A 24,904-nucleotide genomic window follows, 5' to 3' on the forward strand; every position below is an offset into this window, starting at 1 on the left:
AAACCGACTTCTCCCTTTTCTTACTCTGCTTTCCTCCCTTTCTTACTAACTAGCCAAGACATAAATATTCTGAGAGGGATTAGTCAGCCTTCCTTGAGGAAATGAAATGAAAGTGTCCAGATGGCATGGAGTAAAAGGACTGCATGTGACTGACAGGCGTACCAGGTGCATTTGTATTTTGACTCCTCTTTATTTAAAATTGTCTTTTTTTTTTTTATTAAAACCATAATTAAGCAACCTCTTTTGGAAAGGCTTGGAAGGACTTGGAGGGTTCATGGAGCCCTGGGGCTTCTGTTTTTACATTCCCGGCACAGATAATAATTTTTAGTTTCTTTCAATTAAAAAAAATGAATAGGATGTTACCATTTTGTGATCCTAAACCCCAGCCTCAAGTGTAACTTGTTATTTCAACAAAGTTTCTGGGTCCTACATAAATATAAACCTTAGATACATTCTTAGAAATGGCGGCTTACTGCAGCCCAGCCAGACTTGTCTTCTAGTAAATGCATGCTTAGTGATTAGCCACCATGTCCACCATGGTGTGAAATTATCCATAATGTTGTGAGTGATTGTTTTATTTTCATATCTTTTGTATCCTTCTCTTTTAGTGTTCTGTGTTCTGTCAGCTCTGAAGCTCTGTCAGCTTCACAGTTATCAAACAGTCCTGGAAACACACCATTATTCTTCCTTGAGAACATACTTTTTCCAGAGGACCTAAATCATTCCATTTTATTTTTAAATCATTATTTGAGACAGAAAACGTCTTTCTCTTTTCTTAAACTAAAACACACAAATCAATTACAGGTGCAAAAAGAAAGCAAAAACATTATAAAACTCTGACAGAGGTGGCTTACTATGGCATTGCATTCATACAGTCAAATAACTAACACATTTCAACATCAGACCATATAAAGTAAATGTGTTAACAGGTTTATTTGAGCCACATAATAATCAGGGGCAAATGACCTTTCTATTTCTGATAGAGGAATGGCTTTGGCACCAGTTCCTTTTTTACCCCTTCTAATCTCATATTTACTTAATCAGTCATATTTCATGTTTGAAAGAAATTTATGAGCAGATAGCATGGGATAATCCCACCTTGTTTCCCAAATTGTAAAATGCTGTTGTGCTAAGTATCTTTATCTTTATCTTTTTTTTTTTTTTTTGGTGCCTTTCAGTCAGTTTTTTTTTTTTTATTCTTGGCGACTGCCTGGACAAGTCCCTGCAGTTTTCTTGGCAAGATTTCGAAAGTGGTTTGCCCTTGACTCCTTCTTCCTAGGGCTGAGAGAGGGGGACTGGCCCAAGGTCACCCAGCTGGCTTTCATGCCTAAGGCAGGACTGGAACTCACCGTCTCCTGCTTTCTAGCCCAGTGCCTTTAACCACTTTGTGATGAAATGCTTCTTCTAACTGCAAAATGCTTAGCAATTTTCTGTACTGCCCTATTTCATCCCAGCGCAATTGTGCACGTGCTTCCTCTATTACAGCACACTCTATGGTTTGCAATGGACTATTAATTTGTTCCATTCACTTCCCGTTTATTTCATTCATTCAACGAATGATTTAGAAAGACTAGGAAACTCTCCACAACGTACTGTATATTCCTGGCACATGGACAGTTCATTGTATAACAGAAACTGAGGCACCTACAAATGTCAAGAGAGGTAAAAGAAAAGTATGTAGGCTCCCTCAGGTCATTTTGGAAGCAATCTTAGAACTTTAAGAGTAAAGTATCTCAGCGTACAAATTATTTAAGAACCACCACTGCTGGTCAGTTGGTCCCAGGCTTCCCACAAAAAATTACTCCTGCAGTCTTCCAGAGTTCAGAAACAGACAAGTTAAGCGGAACAGAAGAACGTCAGCCATTGCCTTTTCAAGAACAGCTGCCTGAGAACCTCTTCTAAGCCCCTGGACTTTGAGAAGGTGGAAAGAGGTAAGGTTGTGCTTCCTAATATCTTTCAGTATGTATTTATTCAGGGGCATCCACGGGGTGTGAGTGTGCCCAAAAAATCAAGATGGAAGCCATAACTGCAATCGAAGCCTGCCCCGTTTTACATGCTTTGCACACATGACATATCAAAATGTGGCAGAGCTTCAACTGGATTTTTGCATCCAGCATCTTTTTTGACTCCTCTTGGACATCCCTGGATTTATGTATTTACTAGGCTTAAATGCTGCTCCAATCCAACACTGACCCTGGGTGGTTTAGAGACCTGAGTACACTAATGATTAAAAATGTAACAACGTGGTTAATGTACAAATACTAAGGAACGTTCCAGTTACATACAGCGTTCCTCTGCAGGAGAGCCAGTTGCAACACATCAGACCCCAAAACCTTGCTGAAAAAGCAAGGTCTTAATCATTTGATGAAAACCCAGCAGAGTTGGGATCAGCCCAATGTGTGGGGGAATGCTGTTTCAGAGAAGGGGGCCAGCCTCTCACCCTAAAATGGTACAGCTGCAAAATGTGATGTTTGCTTGCTGTGCAGCCAGCAAGGGTCAACTCTGTAGTTCATTTTGCTGTTCCTCTGGAAATTTATTCATTCCAATAAATAGCAGTAAAGAGCTGCTGAAATTGTTCTTGGGTCTTGAGGTCTCACCAGAATGTTCTAAGCCCTACCTAATTTTCTTTCTTTCTTTTTTTCAAGTCAACAGCTGAATTCACATAACATACTAAGCCATAAACCATGGTTTGCAAACCTCAGGAATATGCTAAGCAAATGCCAGAGTAGTGCTCTGCAGAATCCAAGGGCTTCCAGGACAGAGATACCGGCATTTTTTTAAAGCTCTCACTTGGCTTGTGCTTGTTCAAAATATCCTAAAGGTGTTTACTTGGAAGGTAGTATTTGCTCTCATGTAAGACTGCGAGAGGAGTACAGATGATTTTCCCTCCCTTCTGCTTCCCAAGGAAGAAAACGTGGATTCTGTTCCATGGACCTGAAGGGTCAGGAGGAGGAATTACAACTTGAGTCCTTCTCAAAAGTTATTGGAGGAAGAATGTCTGTACCAGGATGGCAACCGTGGCAGGTGTCTGGTTTTTTTTTTTTTTTGGAAGGGAGGGAGGAAGGAAGGAAGGAAGGAAGGAAGGAAGGAAGGAAGGAAGGAAGGAAGGAAGGAAGGAAGGAAGGAAGGAAGGAAGGAAGACAAAAACAATTTTATGTACTAAACAAAATTGGTCTTATGTGTATATTCATGTCCTGTTATACAATTAAATTATTAAGCTTTAAACCAGTTCACTTTACAATAGGAAAAAATAGGTATATAAGGATATAAACTGGTATAAATGGTCCAGATTTCTGAGAATTTCTCCAAATGGGACTCCTAATGGTAAGATGCTTGTTCAAATATGGAAAGAGGGGCAAGTTCTTGGGACCATTTTAGACATTCTTCTGGCCTGTCTTCTGAATTTTGAAGGCACAGGGCAGGTCACCCACGTGTGTGCCAGGCAGGGGAAGGGGGGCAGATTCATACGATATCTGCTCCCTTATCTACTCCACTTCTGAAATATATGGCTCACCTGGCATGAAAATGGTCAATTTTACAAGGATAAAACATGCATGCAAATATCCATTAGACTTGAGAAATGGGCCTTTCAAAAATGAAACAGGTGGAAGGAATACTGAATATGCTTCCTAAGTGTTTCACAATTTCACCTTTTTTTCTTCCAGATTGTCATGTTCTGTTCATGTGACAATGTTTAGAGCAACCTTCCTCAACCACGTGCCCTCCAGATAGCTTGGACCAGTGTTTCTCAACCTTGGCAACTTAAAATTTAAAATTAAATTTAAATTTAAAGAAAACTTGTGCCCCACAAAGCCTTAGAATCCAAGCCCCATCTATGTGCACGATGCACTCCCATCACTTTGCATCATCTTGCGCAATGTTTCTCAACCTTAGCAACTTTAAGATGAGTGTTCTTCAACTCCCAGAATTCCCCAGCCAGCAAGCTGATTCTTGCTGATCTCTTAGCTTTCTACAGTCAGGATTTTGTCAAAATGCAGGGGAGCATGTTGGGAAATTATCAGTCATGGAAACCTCTGCTTGTATCTGAACGATATATTATTACTCCTAGGAACTGCACTTCATCTTTTTGTTCTGAACAAAGATTAGCTCTTATAGATAGTTCTCATTTAGCAACTGCCTCGGACAGTGACCATTTGCAGTTATGACAGTGATGAAAGATCACTGATAACTTTGCAATCAGTTCTCGCATTTACAACCTTCGCAGGTTTGTAAAGCAAAGGAAAGCTGAAGTAAGATTGTAAGCACAGTCACGGTTTCACTTAGCGACTATTTCATTTAATGACCAAGTTGCTGGTCCCAATTGTGGTCCTAAACAAGGACTACCTGTATAGCTAAACTAGAAATAGCAGGTGTCCCTCAGCAAGTTCTCTAAGAGCTTCCAAATGCATTTACCAGCTGCGCAGTAGAATGGTCAAGGGATACTATTTTGTAGTCCAGGACTCACTGACTGATACAGCAATATATTAAATACCAGTGAAGTTCTAGTAATGCCTTGGCAAGAGAAGCTCATTTGGGTAGCTTCAGTTCTATGACTGATCTTCCTAGAACACAAGGGCAAACCTTTTGCTGCTGATCACAACCCTCTTGTCTAATCAAGCTTCTAACTGGTTATGCTGGCTTATGGCTACCACTTAAAACAAAGGCTGTACATTTGGGTAACTGTCCTTCAGCCATCTGGTTTCTGTCTTCTCCCATCCTCCCTCTCCCCATTTAATAGGTCTCCATCAAGCTAGGCCGTTCCCATTTCTGTGGTGGCAGTTTGATTGGTGATGATGTGGTGGTCACTCGTTGTGTTGTGGATCTTGATCTGTAAGCTCTACTTTATATAACTTGCTTGGAGAGGAACCAAAAGCAATTGAAGAAGATGCCTGGTTACTTGCCTGCTGAGATATGGTGGCAGCTTATGGAGTAGTGTGTGCAAAATGCTTGTGGAATCTGCAAGCAAAAATGTAAGCTAAGGTTGAAGGGAGGAGGTGTTAGTGCAGTGTTTTTTAACCTTGGGAACTTTAAGATTCTGGGAGTTGAAGTCCACACATCTTAAAGTTGCCAAATTGCGTTAGTGTATGCAGGGGTTCAGCCTGTGAGTGATTGAGGGGAGGCTGGGAAAGGAATGGAAGAGAGAGCAGACATAAATGGCATAAATGACATAAATGGCAGTTTAATCCAGATGGAAAGAAATCTGGGGAGAAGCATTTCAATCATTCAAAGACTTTCTACCATAATGAGGTAATTATAAATGAGGCTGAGAAATTCCTCCTACAGTTTCCAAGATGTCAAGACTAGCACTGAAGAGACCTTACTGAAATCTGTGTCATTCTTGTTTCTTTGATCTTGTCCAGCTGTGTTGGCAAGATCAAACTAATGCTGTAAGTACTAAAGGTGGCTTGCCTATTTGTTGTGTGTCTGTGCAACCGCAAGTGCACTTGAGGCAAAATCCTGCTGCTGCACACTTCTCACATTCAAGTGGCTTTAGCATAGCTCCTGACTAGGTGTCCTCCAGATGTGTTGCAATTGTAACTCTTATCATTCCAATTTCTAAGACAGAAGCCTTGGAATTCTGGGAATTCTGGCTAGAACTTCTGGGAGTTCCAAACCTAACAGGTGGGAAAGGCTCTTAAGTCCACGAGAGCTGATGACAAAAATGAATTTCCTAATAGGTTTCAGTCAATTAATTTGGCGATTATGGTACTGAATTTGCTTGGTAGCACCTCTGCAATTTGGGGGACTTTTCTCCAATATAGAATCAAGGAATCATAGGTCTGATTTTACTATATTGGAAATATACTTTGTGCAAAGGCCAGTTGCCTGAATGATTATTCTTTCCACTCTTTTCTAGAAAAGTTGTGAAGAATCTGATTGTGACTGTTGGTGAATTCAATCTTGGCAGGATGGATGAAGAAGAACAGAACGTCCCAGTCTCTGAAATTGTTGTCCATCCTGACTTCAACAGATCTGAGTATATGGATTTAGGTATAGCGTTGCTGTATTTGAAACACCATGTACCATATGGTAAGAAGAGACTTGAGTGAAACACTATTACAGAGAATGGGGGGAGATAGGAGGCTTAAGTATATGCCAAAAATGGGAAATGCTTGGGGGAGGAGGGCTGAACTCAACCTCCCAACCTTTGGGAGAGCCTGTGACATCACTAGAAGGAGTGTTGCCAAGATTTCTTGGGAAGGGAGTTAAGGGTAGGGATAGGAATGAGAGGCTTTCTAGGGGCAAACTGTTCTCTGGGACCTAGGAACAAACTTTTGATTCTTTATTGGATCCTTTTTCAAAAAGGGAAAAACCTGGAGATCAAATGTGAAAACTTCCACATGCAGCATTGCTGTACCACTGAGCTATTCTTTGCGGACAAAAATGCAGAAATGAAATCTTCTGTGTGAAATTCGTGGGTGTTCATCAAAACAAAACACTGTTTAAATATTGCCATGTGTATTCCCTCTCTTAGGCTATGAAGTACACCCTATCTCTCTTCCTCACAAGGAAGATGTATTTGAAGCTGGAACACTCTGTGTGGTGAGTGGATGGAGCAAGGTCTCCGAAGATGAGTATATGATCCTCAGTTTCATACGGTGAGTAGCATGTGAAGTTTGCTGTTGACTTGCTTTTTAATTATTGTAGTATGAACCTGTAGAGCTATAAGACTTAGTATGACTTACTATTAGCTTTGCTGCGTAGAGTTGCTGGAAGTTACAATACAGGACCTTATAAAGCCCAAGTTCTCCGCCATACTGGATCCCACTTTCTCTCCTATAATCTCATGGCTTTTCCTCATTAATGAAGTGAAATGCACTTTGCCCATCCTTGAATCAGCTGAAAGCTATATCAGCACGGGCTATCTCAGTGCTACTCCCCATCCTGCCTCTATTGCCTCTGTTTGAAGTCACAGTGGTCACCTGGCTTCCCTCTACGGTAATGGGAGGCCAGGCCTACCATGTTTTACATAGTTTGAAGTTACTGCTGGACATTGTTAGCTGAAGGAGTACATAAGACTGTCTCACACATGGACCAGGAACAAGATAAAGGTAACATCATGAGAATGATGGAAAAGAGACTTTGGCTTGATGTGCTTATTCCAAGATTTAAGTGCAAGTGGGAAAGGCCCTCAGTCATATTTTGTTTTATGGGGTCTTTTACTCTACATCGCCATCCTCAATATGAGCATGAGTTAATAACAGCCTAATCCAACACCTAGCCATCTGGAATAATGAGTGTGTTAGGGATTGTGTAGTCTATCAACCCAGTTGGGAAGAGCTTGAACAATCTTGCTACTCTAGCACCCTCCAGAGGTGTTGGACTGCAGGTTCCATGACCTCTAGCCCTTGTGGTCAGTGAGCTATGAGAGATGCCATTAATCTTCTTTGAAGGGAAGAAGATAGCTCTTCAAAGCTCCTCTTCAGATAGGAGACTGCTTGGAGCTTTGAAGTTTCCTTACCAACTATAAGAGGAGAGAAGATGTATTTGCCCAAAAGGCTTGAAGGAGGTAGAGTGGATGTAAAGGAAACTGTAGCTCTCTAGACTTTCAACATGGAGGAAAGTTCTAAGGTACATTGGCTATTTTAACTAGGAGAGTGGAATGATCTTGGCTGGGTAATCTTAAAGTGTCTTTCCTTGAGGTGGATGTATAAGCAGCCTAGATTTCTGCACTGAGAGAAGCAGCAGTTTTGGGCACTGTTTTTCAACCTTGGCAACTTTAAGATGCATGGACTTCAACTCCCAGAATTCCCCAGCCAGCATGCCAAAGTTGCCAAGGTTGAAAAACAGTGCTTTAGGGAGCTTGCCTTCTTCAGGACTAATGGGAAAGTCTATTGATATAGATCTATGTTCCAACAGTAAAGAAAGTGCCATTGAGAAATCCATGCTGACCCTTAATTAGCATTTTGAAACAAAGGGATTTTCCTTTTACCATGAGCCATTACTTCTATTTTAGAAAGTCATAATCAAAAATTTACATTAAGCTGACAATTTTAGGGCATCAAATTTTATACTAAGATTTTTAATATAAAAATTATTGTTTACATTTTACATGTTTAATGTAAACTTAAAAATAATGATGATTTACTGCCTGAATATTACCACCTGCCCTATGGAACAAAATACCCCACAAGATTAGGATGGCTGTGAGCATTGGGCCAGGATGTTGAGTGAGCCATCCTTATTATCTTGTGCTAAAATGTTATAACCTGATAGATGTCTTTCCCTTTTTATCTATTTTTTTTCATTTGAATTTTGTGAGCCACCCAGAGTTGTATATGAATGGGCAGCCATATAAACTGAATAAATGAATAAATGAATAAAATTAATGTTCCTTATAGCCATTTCTTGGGGTTTTTTAATTGCTATATTAAAAAGTCATTTGGAATGTAAAGATGTTGTCTGGGTATAAATGTCACAATATTTGTTTTTTTAAAAAATGACTTTATTACATTTTAAAACAAACACAGTAAAAACTAACAAGAACTGATATTAAAGAAAGAAAGTAAAAAGAAGAAAGAAGATTAGAAAAGAAGAGTAGTCAAGATCAAAAGTGCAGAAAACAAGAAAAAGAAAAGAAAAAAAATGATTTCTGACCCTCCTTGCAACAGATGTGAGTAGCAATATACATCAAACTCTTGTTTTAAGTTTATAACATAACTGTCATTATTTCTATTTACCCATAGTATTTCTAATCATCAAATCCATACAACATCATTTCATTTTTTTCTGTTTCCTGCAAAAAGTCCAAAAAACGTTTTCAATTAACATTAAAATTACACAATGTCTTTTCTCGAATCAAAACCATCAAACATCACAATGTTTGTTGTTTGTTTAGTTTTATCTGGCTCAGTGTATGGTGTGAACCCAGCCAGTGTGAATTGTTCAACAAACTGTGACTAAAACCAAGTCAGAGCAGATCAAATCAAAACTTTATTATAGTCATTGACCAGAAAGCCTATAAAATAAATAAAATCTGATACATAATGAAACATTTAACAATTTTTAGATGTAAGCAAGGTTACCCAGGGTCATTCTGTCCATTGATGGTGGCCTTCTCATGGCAAATCGATGTCACTAAGTAGCAAAATTTTGCCATAAAATAAGTGACTTTAGGATTTCTATCAACTACAAAGTTACATAAAATTCTCCGGTACAATAAGGAAGACTTTTTTTCTTTTTTACTGATGATTGGATTCCTCTTACATAGGAATAAAAGTCACAGCCTAGAAAAAGATGCTAAATCATATTTTAGTTTGGTAGTGAGGATATGCAGATTATTAGCCTGGGTCTGGAGGCGGCTTTCCTGTTCTGAGATTCCTTGGAAAATATATAGCTTTTGGATCCTGATGAGTTCCTTCCTTCTGCAGCTGGGTCCCTGTCAAAAGTCCTGCAGGAAGTGGAACTTCCCATCCTTGACAGCATAACCTGCAGTGAACTGCTGAAAGCTTTAAATTTGCCCCCGGTATGGAGGTGGATGTTGTGTGTCAGCTTTCCACCTGGTGGAAGAGATGCGTACAAGGTAGAAAATACACCACAAGTGTTTAAAGCACCTCAAAAAAAGAATTTACAGGCTGTCCCAAATACGTTTTATCATTGTTAGGAGGCTCTGTCCCTCATTTCTCATGGCATCATATAACAATGTAATTTTTTTCTAATTAAAGGCAATGCACCAATCACGGTGGAATAATTCCTGGCATTGTATTTCTAGTGATCAGTTGGATTGCCTTGATGAAAATATTGACACTTCTGATAATTTCAAATATTGAGCCATAACTTAATGGCCCCATTCAATGCTGGGATCTAAAGCAGTTGCCTCCTACTTAAAAAAAAAAAGCTAAAAAAGAAGAATAGATACAGAAAGCGTGCTAACAACCTTGGTTTATGTGATACCCTGTTTTACCTCTGTGGTTGAGGCAATCTTGAATTTTGTATATTTGCTGGATGTTTTTGTACATTTGTATGTGGTAGAAGAAGAAGCAGCGCAAGGCATTTTCAACTGACTCCAAGTGCTGTCCAAGCCATACTTTAAATTGTCTATTTCCAGCTGGTGCATCTGGAACCTAACTGCGTCTGAAGACAAGATCATTCTTATGGAATTTATCAAAGTAGACACAGAAGATCAGATTGAATGTGACCATGACTATGTTGCTTTCTATTCAAGCAAGAAGGAATTAATTGGTAGGTGGAAGGTCTCTCTTGTGATTCCTTGTGAAGTATCAATCAAAGATTTAGAAAACGGCCCTTGACTCAGTTGGGCCATTTCTCTATCTAGCCCAGTACATTCAGTTGTGACTAGCAGCTTTTCTCTGGACTGGTGGCTTTTCTGAACTAAAGGAACATTTTAAGGATTGAATCTGGGAAATGTGTTTGAGGAAAAAACCTGCTGTTTCTAGCTAAAGAGCATGCTAGCTGGACATTCTGGGAGTGATAGTCTTAGCATATCTGTACAATGCAAGTCTGTGGAAGATTCCCCTGTGTTGGGGACCAAATCCGTGCAATGGGTAGACCCAAATTCAGTGATAGAAGAGTCTTCTGTTTTCTTCTTCTTTTTCTGCCTTCTCTTTTTTCTCTCTTTCTCTCCTTCTGCCATCTTGCCCTGCAGATGGGTGGGGAGGAAGGACAGTCCTTCTTACCAGATGCCTTGCGGAGGGCTCTGGGGAGAGTGTTGTCTGAACCCAAGAATCCTAACCTTGAGCTACAGCAGTTTCTCCTTTTGTAGCACCTAAAGCTACTATGAGTGGGTCAGTCAGCTGTCAGTGGGGTTTATCTCTTGATTTTATTCTCTTCTAACTGGCAACATCTGTGGTGATGTCTTACCTTCCCCCTTGCTGATAGTCTGACCGAGCCATTGTTATATTTGTGTCTGATGGCAACATTCGTGGCAGAGGCTTTGAATTCACCTTCAGTGCTCTGCATCAAGCATCTGAAGTGGGTAACTTCACCTTTGCCTCTGGACCTCTCTGTGGATGACAGTTGGCTTTCCAGGTGCAGTATGGGGAACAGGCAGCTTCTTGCTCTCTACTTATTCTCAAAAAAGCAGGTCGACATGCTGCCTCCATTTGCATATTTTAAATATATTGGGGAGAAAAAAGAACTTAATATTAATTTATCCAGTTAATAAGGTGCAGTGGATGAATAACACCTTGCTTATTTGCTTCTGTCTCTCTCGCTCCAGTGTTGTAGGCTCTGGCTGTGGCAGTGTTGCAATGCTGGTGGAAGAAGGAAAGATTGACACGGCTAATTACCCTGGCTTGTATCCCAGCAGCACAAAATGCCACTGGCTCATTGAAGCCCCAGTGGACCGTGTCATCAAGGTAATAAGGAGCAATGACCTAGGTTGGAATGCAACCAACTTTCTCATTATGCCTGTGTGGAATCAGGCAGTCATAAATCATTCCTGAGGCAATGATCTTGCTTATCTGTGTTCTCAAAGAACTGAAGTTTGCTTCACATGAGAGCCTTGTCACTGGCAGAGTAAGGCAACTGCCTCAAGCTGATGATTTTGAAGGTCAAGAAGGGGAAATAGATTATTATTTAATTTGATGCTAACTGAATTCTTTTTCTGCCAGACATAGGGAGAGAGGTTTGGAGGATTTCATGCCTCATGGAGCAACGTCATTTGTTGACTTGTTTTACTGTGTTCCTTGATTTGGTTGGGATAGAGTTGTTTGCTATGGTCTCAGAGATGCAGGCCATGATGCTGTTTAAGTAAATGCCCTTCAGATGTGCTAGGGCCACAATTTCCAGAATGTACCACTGGAAGTCTTGGGGGGCATCAGGATGGAGAGTATGTGTATGTGTGTTCTTTGGGGTGAACACTGCTGTTTTCCCTTTCAGTTGGAGCTTGAAGAGTTTGAAGCTGAAATCAGCCAGGATTGTATTTATGATGCTGTTGTTGTTTATGATGACACTGAAGAAGAGCACCAGCTAGGTAATAACTGGTTTGACTTGATAGAATGCAATGGCTGTCTGAAAAGAAAAATGGAAAGAGTCTACCTGGTCCCTCTACACTGGTCTACAGCTCCCAAAATTCCTAAGCAGTGTGGCATTAACCTTGTCTGCTTATTCTTGAAGATGGTATGGATCGGTGTTTGTCAACTTTGGTAACTTGAAGATGTGTGGACTTCAACTCCCAGAGCTAGATGGGGAATTCTGGGAGTTGAAGTCCACATATCTTCAAGTTGCCAAGGTTGACAAACACTGGTGTAGATTATACTCTGAGGGAAATTCAAGCAAAGGGGCAGTGGTGGGGGACAAGAGACAGTAGACTATCCCATAGCCAAGATGTCTGATTTAAAACATTTGCCTGAAGGTGCTTTCTGCCTCCCGAAATCTTGAATCAACCTCGCTGAGGTGATGCAGATTGAGGGAGCTCTTTTGCCCTATTTGAGATGTGGCCCTCATAGAAAAGTACTTCAGTGCTGATGGCAGGAGTTCTATTCCTTTTTTCCTTCTAGCTGTCCTCCGTGGTTTCTCAATTCCTTTTCCTGTGTGGAGCCCTGGGAACATCATGCTGATCCATTTTGAGAGTGATAAGGAAAATAACTTCGGAGAATTCAAGGCCAAGTTTGCTTTTTTCTCTTCAGGTTGGTTGGGGATCTTCCCTTTGACATCTACTTCTGCTAAATAAAAAAAATTGCATGTCTTTTGGTCCAAAGTCAGTGAGAGTGAAGAGAAAGTTAGATAGATTCATTTAACTTTAGGGCCTCACCTGAATGTATAAGTCAGGCTGGGGAACCTCTTGATGGCACTGGATTCTACTTACTATCAACTCCAGGCAAAGGTGAAAGGTACAGCTATAGATTTTATACCACTGACATAAGTAGTCAAAATAGTCTATTGGGGCAGGAGTGTTTTTGCAATGAAATTCTCGTTATCTTTCAGAGCCATCTGCAATTGGACCATTTTGATCCTTACTAGTGAATGCTTTGGGATTATCAAGTGTTTCTGAGGTTCTAAATTGACTTGTACTGTGGAGTGCAATAAGCATTAGCAGCCCCATTTTCAACAATTTATCATGTCCATCATGATCCTTTTTAAAAAAGGCGTTTTTGACAGAACTATGCAAAGAGATACCAAGAGCGAGTTTTTAGGATGCAAGGAAATATAGGCTATTCTCATAAGACATTGTGAATTCTGTTCTGAGTGGAATGTGCAGTCCTTGAGTTTTGTCTGATCAAGGACATCTGAGAGAGAAAAGACCATCTATCTATCTGTTACATATACGTTTTGCAGCTAAGTTGACTTTGGGATCTTGCTATTTCTAGGTTATGTGATGGCCCAGATCTCTGCATTCCTGCAGAAGACCCTTGCATACATCTTATGGGTTATAGAGGTTAACTGTTTCAGGTAGCAAAATGTGTTCAGATGATCCAATCACAGCTGTACCAATAGAAGCGAATATGTGTAGCTCAGGGTTGAACTGTGGAGTCCTTGGGGTTCTCTGAGCTTGGTTGTTTTCTTGCAAATGTTTCATTACCTGGCTAGGTAACATCTTCAGTGCTAGAATGGAAAACTAATAAGTTTATTCTTTTGTTTGTCACTTGTAATAAAGTCCTTCAAAACCTTAACAGAGCTCTTCTTTATATCCAGTAAGAAAAAAATTATCCAAATCAATTTCTTGATTTAATATCTGTACAGGTCCTTTAGGGAATAAGTCATCCACCAGATCCATTTGTGTTACATTTAAGTCCCCCTTCCAAGTAATTTCATAAACATCTGTTGCAATTTGTCCTTGTTCTATAACTTCATTACATGTTCTGTCCATCTTGTCAAGCAATTGATCCATTCTATTAAGAAGCTTAATAGAGAGATATTCAAAAGTTTGCAATATAGATTTCTGCTCCATATTCTTTATCCTCTAGCTCCCTCTAGGGGCCAATGTTCAAGGGGCCAATGTTCCATTGTAAAAACAGCCAAAACATTCTTATCATAAAAAAGCTACAACAGTCGCCATTTTCTCATGAGAAAATATCTTCTAATTAATTCAGAGCTATAAGTCCAAATTGCTCTGGCTCCTTAATCCATTGTTAACTTTCCAAAATCCATATACTAAGCACCCTTTTGCTGTATAGTCCAAGAAATGATAGATTTTCAAAACTTTTAAAATCATCCTCTAAGGAGGAAAAACTCACCCATGAATACAGTAAAACCTTGCCAGTCCAAAGGGTCTTAACCTCTTCAGTAAACAAACAAAAAATTTAATAATCCAAATCCAAAAAAGTGATTAAGAAATAAGGCTCGGTCAAGCTTAACGTCCATAAAAGGCTGTTTTTTTGAGAGTGTGAGCTTGATGAAATCCTAACTCCCAGCCTCTCCACTCATAAGCCAACCGGAAAACAGCAGTTTCTGCAGTCTACTCGCAAGTAGTGGTTGTCCAGAAACATGTGGATAATCTCAATGATTTCTCCTTCTTCCGGAGAAATTTCGCCGGTCTGGATCCAGCATCCAGCTGCAATTCTCCTCACAAAGCTGTTCTGCTAACGAGTAGGACATCAGCTCGCCATGGCGCTCCCAGGAAGTCCGGGAAAGATCCCTGATTGTTAAGAGAAGGGAGCATCAGAAAAATAGGAATATGTTCCGTGAGTGGGGCAATGAATACAATTACAGTGGTATCTCTACTTACGAACTTAATCCGTTCCGTGACTCTGATCGCAAGTCGAGTTGGTCGCAAGTCGAAATAAATTTCCCCATAAGGTTCAATTTAATTACCGTTAATCCGTTCCGGCGTCCACGGACCACGCGTCAGGGGTGGAAAAACGGCCACGGACCACGCAGCAGGGCGGAAAAACGGCCGCAGACCATGTGGCATGGGTGGAAAAATGGCCGTGGACCACGTGGAACGGGCGGAAAATGGCCGTGGACCATGTGGCATGGGCAGAAAAATGGCCGTGGACCACGTGGAACAGGCGGAAAATGGCCGTGGACCACGTGGAACAGGCGGAAAATGGCCGCGGATCCGGTTCGTAAGTCGAGGCGAGTTCATAAGTAGAGGTAAATTTTTGGGGCCGGAGCTGATCGTATCTCGAAAAATTCGTAAGGGGCGTTCGTAAGTAGAGGTACCACTGTATATATATTTGACCGTTTTGTGTTGAACAGTTGGGAAATAACTTTTTGCTGAACAAAAGCTTCATTTCTTTCTTACAGCATCATTTAAAACTGAATATGCAGGATTGGTTTCTGTAGCTGCATCTGAACCAAAGGATGTCCCATGGGGTAAGCAAGTACCTCAAAGATTAATGGCTCCACTCTTGGATTTCCTAGGAAACAGCCTGAATATGAAAGGAAAGGGGAAGGACTACTGGAGCCCAGCACTCTCACCTTGAATTTGACTTAGGCACTTCCAGACAGTGCTATTATTGTAACATCACCCTGCCTAATTCATAAAATGATATGGGAATTGGGAAAAGTCCAGGTGCTAACATCTTCCTCTTCTAACTCTACTGTATCTTCCCATCATTATTACTGTCTTCTCTGCACCCAAAGCATCTATTAAGAAAAAAAAAGAGTAATTAATTCTACAATATCTTTTGACAAGATAACACCAAGATTTGTCTGTCTGGAAGTATTCCAATTTGAGCTGTCTGCTCGCTCATGCCTGATGTTTATGGATTCCATCGTTGCTCATCATGAATATAAAGCTTGTGCTGGCTGTAACAGTTACATCTGAAATGCTTCATTTCTGCATTTGGCAAATACTGCTAGAGAAATTCTAAGTTTTGTATGAACAAAAGTATCTAAGCGTGGATTCTTCAGGTCTGATGTGTGTTGTTAAATGCAAAATGTATTTGGAATTGTAGAAGAAATATTAGTTCTAGGAAGGTATATACCAGGGGGAGTATGTATGTCTGTATGTATGGTCACATCTATGAGATGACAAATGATGATGATAAAAATCTGAAACCTCACTTGGCAGGCAATACATTATTGAACTCTCCCTCTAGCATTTGGTTCCTCTTCCCCTCCTCCTGCTGCAAATATTTGTGGTTCTCCCCACTTTGGTCCCTTGAGGCTGTCAACACATATCATTGGGGGAGAAGAAGCCTGTCCCCGTCATGTGAGTTTATAATCACTTTCTGGGTGATTATAAGTGTGGAGGTGCCATTGTCAACCCAACTTGGGTGCTCACAGCAGCTCACTGTGTAAAGATGTAAGTAGGGATGTAAGTTGTTAAGCCTGGCAAAGTTGTCTTTAGTAGGCTTGGGGGTTATTTTGAATAAAGTAGATAAGGTTGAATTTGGACCTGGGAAGAACACTATCATGTTTCAGTTCGTGCAAGGTCCTGAAACATTCTGGATCATCTCTGCAGTTTAATTTATTCTGCAGAGTGGGTATGAATATAATGAAGAAGTCTTAGCATTTACACAAAAATTCCCAGGATTTGTTGCAGGAACTCTTGAAAGTTAAATCAATTTGTTAACATTTTGCATTTACATAAAAAATATATGACTTAACAGCAGCGGAGCACTTCTTTTCTAGAACAAATAATCCATCATATTGGACTGTTGTTGCTGGGAACCATGACAGGATACTGAAAGAAGCCTCTGAGCAGGTAGAGGCAAACTTAGCTGCGTGTTTCTTTTCCTTCACTGGTGGAGCATCTGCTTTATGTACAGATGGTCCTTGGTTCAATTCCTATTCAGCATCTTCAGGTATGGCTGGGAAAATTCTTGCAGAGTGAAGAGATTACTTAAACAAGCAAGGGGTGAAAAAAGAAAAAAAAACCCAAGCAATTTCTCTAGGCAATTACTCCTATGTTTGACCCTACCCTACCCCACTCTACCCCCCCTACCCTACCCCCTACCCCCCACTCACAGAAGAGAGATTGGAGAGGAAGGGATTACAAGATTACAAGAGAGTAAGCAGGCACACAATGGAGAATACAGCGGGCTGTTTGCATCGCTCACTCATGGTTCCCAGCCCTGAGTGCTCGGGGCTGCCAGCACCACCGCATTCTTTTGATGTTGTGTGCCTACTTACTCTCTTGTAATCCCTTCCTCTCCAATGTACAGTATGTAAATGCAAACATTAATTCCCTCCTTGCTAATTATCCCAGCTCTGGAGTGAGTGTTCCAAAGGGTGGGGGAGTTGTTAGGAGGCAAACAAAAGCCAGTTTTGAAATTGATTAGACTTGTCGTTTCGAGCCGGCTACCCCAGCACCATCCAGGTGAGCATTCCGAAGGACGGGGGAGTGGGGAAAAGGAAAGCACAGTCAAGGTCATGTAATTTCCCTCTTAGTGACCACTTCGCTCACTGACAGAACTGCTGGTCCCAATTGTGGTCACTCAACGAGGACTACCTATCTGTTTGTTTACACTGAAAGTTAAATTTGATCTTCTATACTAACCTGAAGAGAAGCAGTCTAATCTATTATGTTCTCTTCATTGTGTGAAATTGTATGAGAAGACCACAGCAGGGATTTGTCAAAGACATGTTCTTTCAGAAATAATATTTTCAGCAGCTGCGTGTTGTCTATAGGTGTAGAAGGACAAGTCTAGGACAGTAGGAAGAGTTGCTACCAAGGCAACGGTCAGATAAGCAAGGCGTGAGTCCAGACCAAGAAACTAGCTTGAGAAAACATCTCAGACAAGCCCCTCCCTGGTTCACACAAATATAAAGTGAGGGAAGCACATTCAGAGTTGCAAAATTCTGTTACTATAGCTTTTAAAATAAAGGTAGTCCTTAGTTTCTTAATCTGGTCTATCTTGTAGGCCTGACAATAGGAGGAACTCATCTGCCAAGAGAGTGGAGGAGTGGAGTCATCTGCCAAGTTATCTGCCAAGAGAGAGAAAGAGAAATCCTCATCTCTTTCTTCTTTCTCTCTGGCATCTTGATGAGGATGGCATAAACTGTTCTTGCCAAAAGTCCAAACTGATTGTTTGCAGAGGTGATCATTTATCATTGTACCGAAGGCTTCATGATGTTGGGTTAAGGGCTGCAGGTTAGTCATTCCAGCTCTGTAAATCCCCAGAGAAACAAGTTTGCACATGATATGCTAATTCATGGGGTTTGATAGCAAAGCACAATCTGAAGCGATGCTTTGTTTCAGAAATGGTGGTTTGATTTAACCAAGGTTTATATCTGAACCCAGAATCCTGGGTAAATAAACCATGAATTTTACATCTAAACTAGAGCTGGAAAATAAATAAGCGAGGTTAAAACTAGCTTGTGCAACAAATCTTGGTTTAAAAACTTTCTGGCTTGGCATTTTGTTGCAACAAACCCAGAGGTAAATGAAAAACACACACCTCTAAGAGTTATGTCCAAAAAGGCAGACTGGAGGAGTTAGCAAAATAGAAGGGCAAATTGTGTGGTATATTTGCTCAGATGGGGATGCTGGCAGGAAGAAGGAATTACATTGCAGCAAGGATGAAAGGTGGCCAGTATACATCAACTGTGGGCTAAAGTAAGGAGGCTTATCAGCAAAAGGCAGCACTAGCGGTCCTGGCAGTTCTTGTTATCTTAATTCAGTGTTTGCTACAGCCTAAAAAAGATAGAAACAATTCTTGGCGCAGTAGCTCCTACTGATTAGGGAGAGTTCCATAAAGGAAGTTGCTGATTATTTTGCAAAGAGATATTAGCTAAGAATGTAATTTGTCACTAGATTGGTATTTCCCCTCCTCACCACTACACCCCCCCCCTTTTTCCTAAATGGCTACTACTGAGTGGAAAAGGCTGGCTACTCCTTCTATTGATTCCAGTCTCTTGATGCAGAGGAGAACAGTCAACTGCATTACAGCGCACCAAGCCTTTGCTGCTGCAAGTTTTGATTCCGATATTGCCCTTGTTCAGCTCAAACGGCTCTTCTCCATAGTGCAGCGGTGAGGCCAGTGTGCTTGCCAAGTTACATGGAGCTGTTACCATCCTTTGTGCTTTGTACTGTGACTGGCTGGGCAGGTTTCCAAGAAGGTTAGGTCCATTTCCTCCTTGAGCGACACTGACACTGTCAAAGGTCTTTCTCCGCCTTAGTTAAATCTTAGCAAAGATAGGGGCCAGACCGGCAGGTTGGATGAAACTTGTTTGTCATGTGCGGGGCTTAATACCTTCCTCTGAGTAGAGTATGACTGTTCTTTTCATAAATGGTCATTACCCTATTGTTTTTGTATTCCTGTGGGCCACCCTGAATGTTAGCCCAGTACATCCAGAGGACATATATACCCAGGACATCTAGTTTAACCAACAACTTCTCTATACCTTTCTGTCTTACAAACCATCTTTGCTTCCAGTTCCAACCAATTCATATAGCCCCCTGTGCTCTTTACAGTTCTTACCATTCTCTTTTTGTGGACTTCTTCAGCTCCATCCAAATGCAACTTTCTTGGTCTTTCTCTTCCTCTACAGCCATTCGCTCTTTGTTCATATATTTGTTTTACCATTCAGTCTTGATTCATTCTCACTCCATGTCAAAATCACCTCAATGTACTTCTTTGTACCATTTTTGCACTCAACCCATATACACTCATCATCCCTTCATTCTTGATCCATTCCTCCTTGTTTTACCCCATACATTTTTTAAGTAGCCATTCCTACTACATCCAACTTAACCTAATCTTATGTTTCTCCAGACATACTCCACTCTCATTTTCATCTAATGAAATGGGCAAAAGCATGCTTTGATACCCAGGTATGCTTTTGACAAACTTCATTCACTGCAACAATGTACAGGTAGTCCTCGCTTACCAGCGGTAATTGAGACTGGGAACTCCATTGCTAAGCGACATGGTTGTAAGGCATGACATCATGTGACCACACCAACTTATGACAGCAGTTCCAGTTGCCATCATTAGGCGAATCCTACACGTTTGCAGTGTCCCAGTCATGTGATCGTCATTTGTGACTTTGTCATTTGTGACTGTTGGCTTTGCCATTGACTTTGAAGTGAAGGTCGCAAATGGCAATCATGTGTCTGTGGGATGTTGCAATATCATAATTGCAAGTCAATTGCCGAGTGCCCGAATTACGATCACATGACCGTGGGGATGCTGTGAAGGCTGCAACTACAAGGATTGGTTGTAAGTACCCCTTGTTCAGCACTGTCATAACTTTGAACAGTCACTGAATGACTAGATGTTAAATGAGGACTACCTGTACTATTCACTACCTTCCTACCTGTCTCACATCTTTGCACTGCAATGGAAAATCAACTCTTGCAGGGGTGTCTGCAGGGCAAAATCAAAAAAGTTAATATGGTGGAACAATGATCTCATCGAAGTGCCACCTGTTTTTATGTGCAATGGGCAGAGCTTCAATCACACCATTATGGTTGCCATCTTTTTTTGCTGCACTCTGTGGACAATCCTGAATTCTTATATTTGAGGCTTTGCTCATGGCTAATTTCTAATCTAGCCAAGACCTCTTCGGGAGTTTGCTGTGAAATCTAGCTAAAATTGAATTCAGAATTAAACATCTGGAGACCCATGATTTATTGCTGACCCCTGATGTGAAATGTGGTAACCTCCTTTTTTTGCTCTTCTCCATTTAGAGCAGTTGTTCTTCAACTAGGGGTAATTATTCAAGGGAGTAATTTGGGGAGTTTCTAGGGGTGATGGAGCAATTTGTAATTGCTTGTTTGTGAGTTTGAGATCACTGCTGTGAAGACACTAATGTAAAACAACAGTCTGTTTTTTTTAATGGGGATAAATGTTATTATTCGCGACCAGGAAAAGGAATAATAGGGTCAAACAGTTTTAAGAACCACTGATTTAGAGGGACACACCATGACATTTAATAAAAAGAGAGATTCTGCATTTTGAGATCAGTGTATAAGCAGCTTGAAGCACACTGCACACATGCTAGGTAAATATATATTAGGGGCATGAATATTTGATTTGAAGTTCAATTTGAAAATGCATCAGTTGAATCTCTGTACCAAATTAGATCTTTTAATTAAATCAACAAGTTTATTTATATCTACCTGAATGCCTCCAAATCAATTTGCATAACTTTTGTACCTGTGCAGAAATGTTTATTTTGTATCACTTTGGAATTCAGAATCAATTGAACCAACTCAGTTTTCAGTTTTTGCCTGAGTCTCAGACCCTTAGTATTTTCTTTGATATATGTTGTTTTCTTTTAATTTTTTTTAATTGTAAGCTGCCCAGAGTCACTGTGAAATCAGGTGGGCTCGAAATTGAAATAATAAGTGTATGCATAGATAGAGAGAAAGAGAGAAATATGAATTTGGCAAAAGTCACTCCTAATTCTGGGAATTCTAGTGATCTGAAATGTGCTATATGGAGGGGAGGGGACTTTTCACTTGACTACTAAGATTTTCTAGATGGTTTGAAGTAAGTTCTCTTGGTATTCATCCCTTGAAAAGTAACATCTTCCTATCTGGTATGATTGCTCTTTGAACACTGAACAAACTGCTTTGTGGTAACCAGGAAATTGTCCTTGGGAGTGTTGCTAATGGCCAGGTACAGTAGATGGAAGAAGAATGCTTAGATATAAAGCTGTTAAGCCCCAGGGCCAAAAGTGAGGATGGGAGTCTCAGCACATCAAGATACCTTGATCCTGTGGCAATCTGAAGGTAGAAGGAACTGGTTGACAGGTTGTTCTGTGCCACTGTTTCTTAAACCTTTGCTCTCAGAACCCCTTCCCACCTTTAAAAGTTACAGAGGACTCCAAAAGAGCTTTTGTTCGTATTTATCGATATCTACCATATTAAAAATTAAAATTCACACATTCATAGAATATTTATTTACTGAATCATGTAAAAATAACAATATTAAACCTATCAGATATGAACATAAATAACATATTTTTCATGGAAAAAACTATATTTTTAAACAATTAAAAATAATAATGAGAAGGGTGACATTGTTTTAAATTTTTGCAAATATCTTCAATATCTGGCAAATAATTGTGATTTCATGGACCCCCGAGAGGGTCTTGGGGGACCCCCGGGGTCCTTGGACCACACTTGAAGAAATATTGTTCTATGCTATAGTGTCAACATTGCAGATGGCTGAACAGTGGCATTTGCAGCTTCAGATGCAAGGATTACATGACCTAAGGAGGCAATAAAGGTCCATCTAAATTGGAGTAGGCAATCTGATGCTTTCCCAGTGTTTTGGAATTCAAATTCTTTCAGACCCAGCTAGCACAGCCAGTGGCAAGGGATTGTGGGTCACTTTATTCAAACATCTGGATGCCATCAGGTTGCATATTCTTTATTTGGATCGAGGCATCAATAGAGTCTGCCCTGTGTCTTCTATTGCAGCCCCTTTTTCTGACCTATTTATGTGCCTCTAAGCCTAACCCAGATGGAGTCCAAACCTTAGTATTATGTTTCTATCAAGATTTTTCCCCAGCCCATCAAACAAAATTGCATTACTCTGAAATGTTGTTCTGCTATTTTACAGTTGGAGGCCTTGCTAGCCGTCTACAGCAGATGGATGTTCCCTTGGTGACAAATGATCTCTGTGAGCAAAAGTACTACTTTAATCACCCTGGAGGGATCACGCCTAGGATGCTCTGTGCTGGTTTTGCATCTTTGGGAGGTCACGATCCCTGCCAGGTAACTGTCACGTTAATCTAACCAAGATAGCAGACAGGAAAAAATATAGAGTGCAACAGAGAAGGGTAAACTAGAACAAGGAAAGTATGCTCGAGCTACCAAAAGGTGGGGTATCTGCAGCTTATTTTATTAAAGAATTTACAGTCATAGACCAAAGAAGCTTATAGGCTGAATTTGGGACTCTTCCACACCTTGCAGGAAGGGAAGAATAATAGATTGGGGGGTGGGTCATCATTATTGTTCCTGGGGCATCAGATGATTCCTTTGGGCAGGTACTTCACTGGCGCTGAAAGCCATAAGTCTGCCATACGGATCTCACAGCCATTCCCTCCACTGCCATTGCTGAAGATGCAGCTCAGCTTATGAAATTCCATGCCTGCCGTGGGAAATTTATGGATTTAGAGATGTACGTTAGAAAAGCTGCTCTGAATATAAAGCAATTCCGATGTGTGCTTTCTGTAAATTTTGCAAACTCTGTGTGTGTGTGTGTTTGTGTGTATGTTTTCCCAGGGGGATTCAGGCCTGCTGGTTTGCCAAAATGAAATCAAGCCATTTATGCTCCATGGAATTGCTAGCTGGGGCGTTAGCTGTGCCCAGTCCAAGAGACCAGGGGTTTATACAAGAGTGAGTGCCTTTTTTGACTGGATTATATCTGTAATAAAAGGTAAGCTGGTTCTTATCACTTGTGCATTGTTTCTCTTTGGTTCTAAATGCTAAGCCAGTGTTTCTCAACCTTAGCCACTTTCAGATGTGTGGACTTCAACTCCCAGAATCCACTAGCCAGCATGGCTGGCTGGGGAATTCTGGGAGTTGAGGTTCACATACCTTAAAGTGGCTAAGGTTGAGAAACACTGTGCTCTTGAGTGTCATTGTTCGAGCAGGTTTCCCAAACGGTGAGGTGTACTTCCCTTGGGGAGGTGCAGACAGAGTCCAGAGGAGATGTGAAGATTTTTATTTTTTATGTCTTTATTAAAAATAAAGTTTCATTGTATTGTTTTCATTGTTTGTTTGTGTTCATTTTGGTGTTTAGATTTTTAGGGGAGGTGGGTCCATTAAGATTATGTAATGGCAAAAAGTTTAGGAGCCTCCAGACTGGAACCAAGCTCTGGAGAAAATTCCCAAATAAAATCTGCAGTGCCAATTTGGAGCTGAAGAAGGCTCCTAAGAAAGATCTGCTTAACTGTTGCCCACTTCATGCTTATCCCAGGAATCCAATCCAAATCATATCCATGTGCTATTAGTATTTTTCCAGACTGTTCCTTATCCAAGATGCAGATTGAACTGATTCAGGCATAGAAAAGCAGATGGGACCGTTTTCTCACTCTGAGTGTCAGATTTTAGGCCAGGCGTGCTATAAATCATTACCATTCTGGAAACTCAGTTCACCTTCAGGAATTTGATGATAACAGAAATTTCAAGGAGTCAGTACTATCAGATAGCTTGCTTTATTGAAGAGAAGAAAGAAGCCACACAGACACACAGACACAGACGGAGAACTGCCTACCACAAACACAGAAATAAGTCTGTCTCTCTGTCTGTCTCTTTCTTTCCTTTAAGCCTCTTTCTCCCACTGTCTCAAGCCCATGGACTCTTAGTCATTCTTTTCCCAGACTTGAGACTGCAATGCACCTATTCTACTTTTACGCAACTATTCAGCCTGGTTTAAGTCCACTTGTTCCTGCCTCTTCATTTTCAGCCTTTACAATGAGGGAGAGGGGAGAACTTCCAGGCCATAAAGTTGCCATTGCACCAAGAAGGCTTTTTTTCTCATAGCAGGTCCTCTACTCTGGTTCTGCATGGGGGAACAGATGACAACAAAGGGTGGTGAATTTGCCCATGCGCTCAGGTGTCCCTTGAAAACTCTGCTCCCTGATATCATCTGGCCTATTGGGCTGGACCCGTATGAGAATTAGTTCCCATCACTGCTTTATATGCAAGGTGTCTTTGATCTGAGGATACCTTGTGCTGTAAAACTTTTATTTCAGAGTTTGTTTTGAGATGAGGCAGGCCAGATAATTAAAAATACATAAAAAGGAAATATTTGGATTCAATATGCCTGTTCTGTTGACTTGAAGCAGATGGTATCTGTTGGTATCAGATGTATTTCTTAATGGTAAACATGCATATCCTAAATAAGATATAACACACTATTTAAAAGTTCAGACTTTTTGGTGTTATGATTTTCAAAACATCAAGCAACATTTGAACGTATTTTCCAATTTCTTGGAATATCAGACTTTTTGCTAGCGCTCATGTTAATACAAGTTCACTGTAAAATTACCACAGTAATTGTAAGATTAGCACAGTAATCTTACAGATGGGTGAAAAATGTAGGCTTCAATATAATCTGGGGAAAGCAGCCTTGATTGTTTGCATTTCAGT

General features: G+C 40.6%; 1 protein-coding gene across 1 annotated transcript in view; it reads left to right on the plus strand.

The window, feature by feature from the left end:
• The first annotated feature begins 2,928 nt into the window (after positions 1-2,928).
• Positions 2,929-24,904, plus strand: part of OVCH1 (ovochymase 1) — a 38,307-nt gene continuing 16,331 nt past the window's right edge. The window contains 20 exon segments of the mRNA XM_088141497.1: positions 2,929-3,024; positions 4,739-4,830; positions 5,858-6,030; positions 6,476-6,589; positions 9,372-9,543; positions 10,049-10,187; positions 10,803-10,837; positions 10,839-10,936; positions 11,188-11,318; positions 11,842-11,935; positions 12,462-12,625; positions 14,495-14,585; positions 15,151-15,219; positions 15,948-16,069; positions 16,071-16,153; positions 16,483-16,555; positions 18,718-18,811; positions 18,814-18,912; positions 22,368-22,522; positions 23,033-23,186. Of these exon segments, the coding sequence (XP_087997623.1) occupies positions 2,929-3,024; positions 4,739-4,830; positions 5,858-6,030; positions 6,476-6,589; positions 9,372-9,543; positions 10,049-10,187; positions 10,803-10,837; positions 10,839-10,936; positions 11,188-11,318; positions 11,842-11,935; positions 12,462-12,625; positions 14,495-14,585; positions 15,151-15,219; positions 15,948-16,069; positions 16,071-16,153; positions 16,483-16,555; positions 18,718-18,811; positions 18,814-18,912; positions 22,368-22,522; positions 23,033-23,186 (2,248 nt within the window).

The sequence above is a fragment of the Python bivittatus genome, unplaced genomic scaffold, assembly GCF_059951505.1.
Source record: "Python bivittatus isolate LINGU-HERP-01145 unplaced genomic scaffold, Pbiv_v1 ctg000330_np1212, whole genome shotgun sequence".
Classification (NCBI taxonomy): Eukaryota; Metazoa; Chordata; class Lepidosauria; order Squamata; family Pythonidae; genus Python; species Python bivittatus.